Source organism: Daucus carota, chromosome 2 (genome assembly GCF_001625215.2).
Source record: "Daucus carota subsp. sativus chromosome 2, DH1 v3.0, whole genome shotgun sequence".
In the NCBI taxonomy this organism is placed as follows: Eukaryota; Viridiplantae; Streptophyta; class Magnoliopsida; order Apiales; family Apiaceae; genus Daucus; species Daucus carota.
Window position 1 is genome coordinate 26,594,782 of NC_030382.2, and position 2,227 is coordinate 26,597,008.

The window sequence follows — 2,227 nt, forward strand, 5'->3', positions numbered from 1 at the left end:
TCCACGTTCCTCGCTCAATTAAGATATACACAAGTTTAATAACCTGTCGAGGATAATGCCAATGACAAACCAAGCGTAGCTGTCAGTCAACTTAACAGTTGCACGTTATATATTGCTTCATAGAGATGGCTGTAAGAAAAAAATAAACAACCATGAGCATGAGAACAAGTCACGTGGACTATTTCAAATATTGAACAATCATATAAATTTTAATTCGATATTCGTTAGCATCCACTTGCCTTGTTATAAATACGAAACTCTGGTGAGCTGAATGTTCAATATCAAAATCTGCTCACCGACACTTGATAAACCTTAAAGATCTTGAAGCATGGGGAAATTTTCAGTATTCTCTGTATTTTTAGTTTCTATTCTTGTAGCTCATTGTACTAGTCAGGTTTCTGCAGCAGATACTTGCAAATTTCCAGCAATTTTCAACTTCGGAGATGCCAACTCCGACACTGGTGCATTTGCTGCTTGGTTTTTCGGCAACCCGCCTTTCTTCGGTCAGTCCTTCTTTGGAGGATCAGCAGGAAGAGTGTCTGATGGACGCCTCTTGATCGACTTCATGGGTACGTTCGTGGTTTAGACTGGTCAAACCTCGTAAAAAGTCAAACGACTTATATTTTGTCAAATTGAGTTGCATGACTAATGATATTTTTTTTGATGATCAGCAACTAAATTAGGATTACCATTCCTACATCCATACATGGATTCTTTGGGTGCTGACTTCGCTCATGGTGCCAACTTTGCGGAAATCTTATCTACCATTGCACTTCCCCCGGCCAACAATATCATTCCCGGAGTTAGACCACCCCGGGGACTTAATCCCATCAATCTCGACATTCAAGTGGCTCAGTTCGCACAATTCATAAACCGATCTCAGACTATCAGGCAACGAGGTACACTCCCATATTTCCTCAAGATCCATTAGAATAAATAAATATTCATCAGCGTATGTGTAGACTTCAGAATTATCAGCATCAAATGATCCATACTGAAGATCATCATACTACTGTTCGATTAATAAAGGAATTTTTTTTCAGGAGGAGTTTTCAAGAAGTTCATGCCTAAGGCTAAATATTTTTCACAAGCTTTGTATACTATTGATATGGGCCAAATTGATATCACCCAATTGTTCTTGAACAATAAGACCGACGAAGAAATTAAAGCTGCTGTGCCAGCCTTGATAGCTAGCTTGTCATCGAATATTAAGGTAAATCATCTATAGAACAACCTACTTGTTCTCATGTTATGAAATTTTCCTCACCCGAGGACGAACATTATCTTGTTAACTAAATTAATTTGATGCATATGTACTATTTCAGATTATCTATAGTCTGGGAGCTAGATCATTCTGGATCCATAACCTCGGACCCAACGGATGTCTTCCAATTCTTTTGACACTGGCTCCGGTCCCTGACAGTCAACTTGACAGTGCTGGATGCGCGAAGCGCTACAATGATTTAACCCAATACTTCAATACAGAGTTGAAGAAGGGTGTTGATCAACTTCGAAAAGACCTTCCCCTGGCCGCTTTCACATATGTAGATGTATATACCGCTAAATATTCTCTTTATCAAGAACCGGCCAAATACGGTAAGTAGACTCATCATGTTCCCTAAGTTTTATATTTTTTGGTCATAAGACTTTCACGTCAATTATACTGAATTACAATACCGAAAAGATCGGAAGAGCTAACAAACTTGAAAACATCATTTTACTAATGCTGTTTTCCCTAACTAAATGCTGCAGGATTTACACATCCACTAGAAACATGTTGTGGATTTGGAGGAAGATATAATTATGGAGAGTTCAGCTTGTGCGGGTCAACAATAACGGTCAACGGTACTCAAAGAACTGTCGGACCCTGCGCAAATCCTGCAGAGTACATAAACTACGAAGGCCAGACCTACACTCAGGCAGCTGATCAAATTACTTTTAACAAGATTGCATCTGGAAAATTATCCGACCCTCCTAACTCCCTGAAAAAGGCTTGCCGAAGAGCGTAGATTCTCGACCAACTTCGTTAACGTTTTTTTCAAGAGCAGCTCACCGGGATTCTTCTTTCATTGTATACTTTCTGCAGTACTGCTTGTGTTCTAGTGTTTTTCCGGTCGGTTTTCACGCATCTTTATGATTTGTTGTTCTGTGTTTAAGAAATAAATGCTAAGGATGGACAGCTATCCCTTCTTCAACCGCAATAATATACTCCCGACTTACCAACTTA

The 2,227-nt window shown here is 39.4% G+C and overlaps 1 protein-coding gene across 1 annotated transcript; it reads left to right on the forward strand.

The window, feature by feature from the left end:
• The first annotated feature begins 239 nt into the window (after nucleotides 1-239).
• On the forward strand, nucleotides 240-2,227 carry LOC108206274 (esterase). The gene is made up of 5 exons (XM_017376521.2): nucleotides 240-569; nucleotides 672-899; nucleotides 1,044-1,213; nucleotides 1,326-1,596; nucleotides 1,753-2,227. Exons 1-5 carry the CDS (start codon nucleotides 329-331, stop codon nucleotides 2,007-2,009), a joined length of 1,167 nt encoding a protein of 388 aa, XP_017232010.1. The 5' UTR covers nucleotides 240-328; the 3' UTR covers nucleotides 2,010-2,227.

Excerpts from the sequence above, each read along its gene's own strand:
- LOC108206274 (XM_017376521.2), top strand. The coding sequence starts at position 329 with ATGGGGAAATTTTCAGTATTCTCTGTATTTTTAGTTTCTATTCTTGTA. Across the intron at positions 570-671 it reads CCTCTTGATCGACTTCATGG|CAACTAAATTAGGATTACCA; the intron begins GTACGTTCGTGG and ends TTTGATGATCAG. Across the intron at positions 900-1,043 it reads TCAGACTATCAGGCAACGAG|GAGGAGTTTTCAAGAAGTTC; the intron begins GTACACTCCCAT and ends ATTTTTTTTCAG.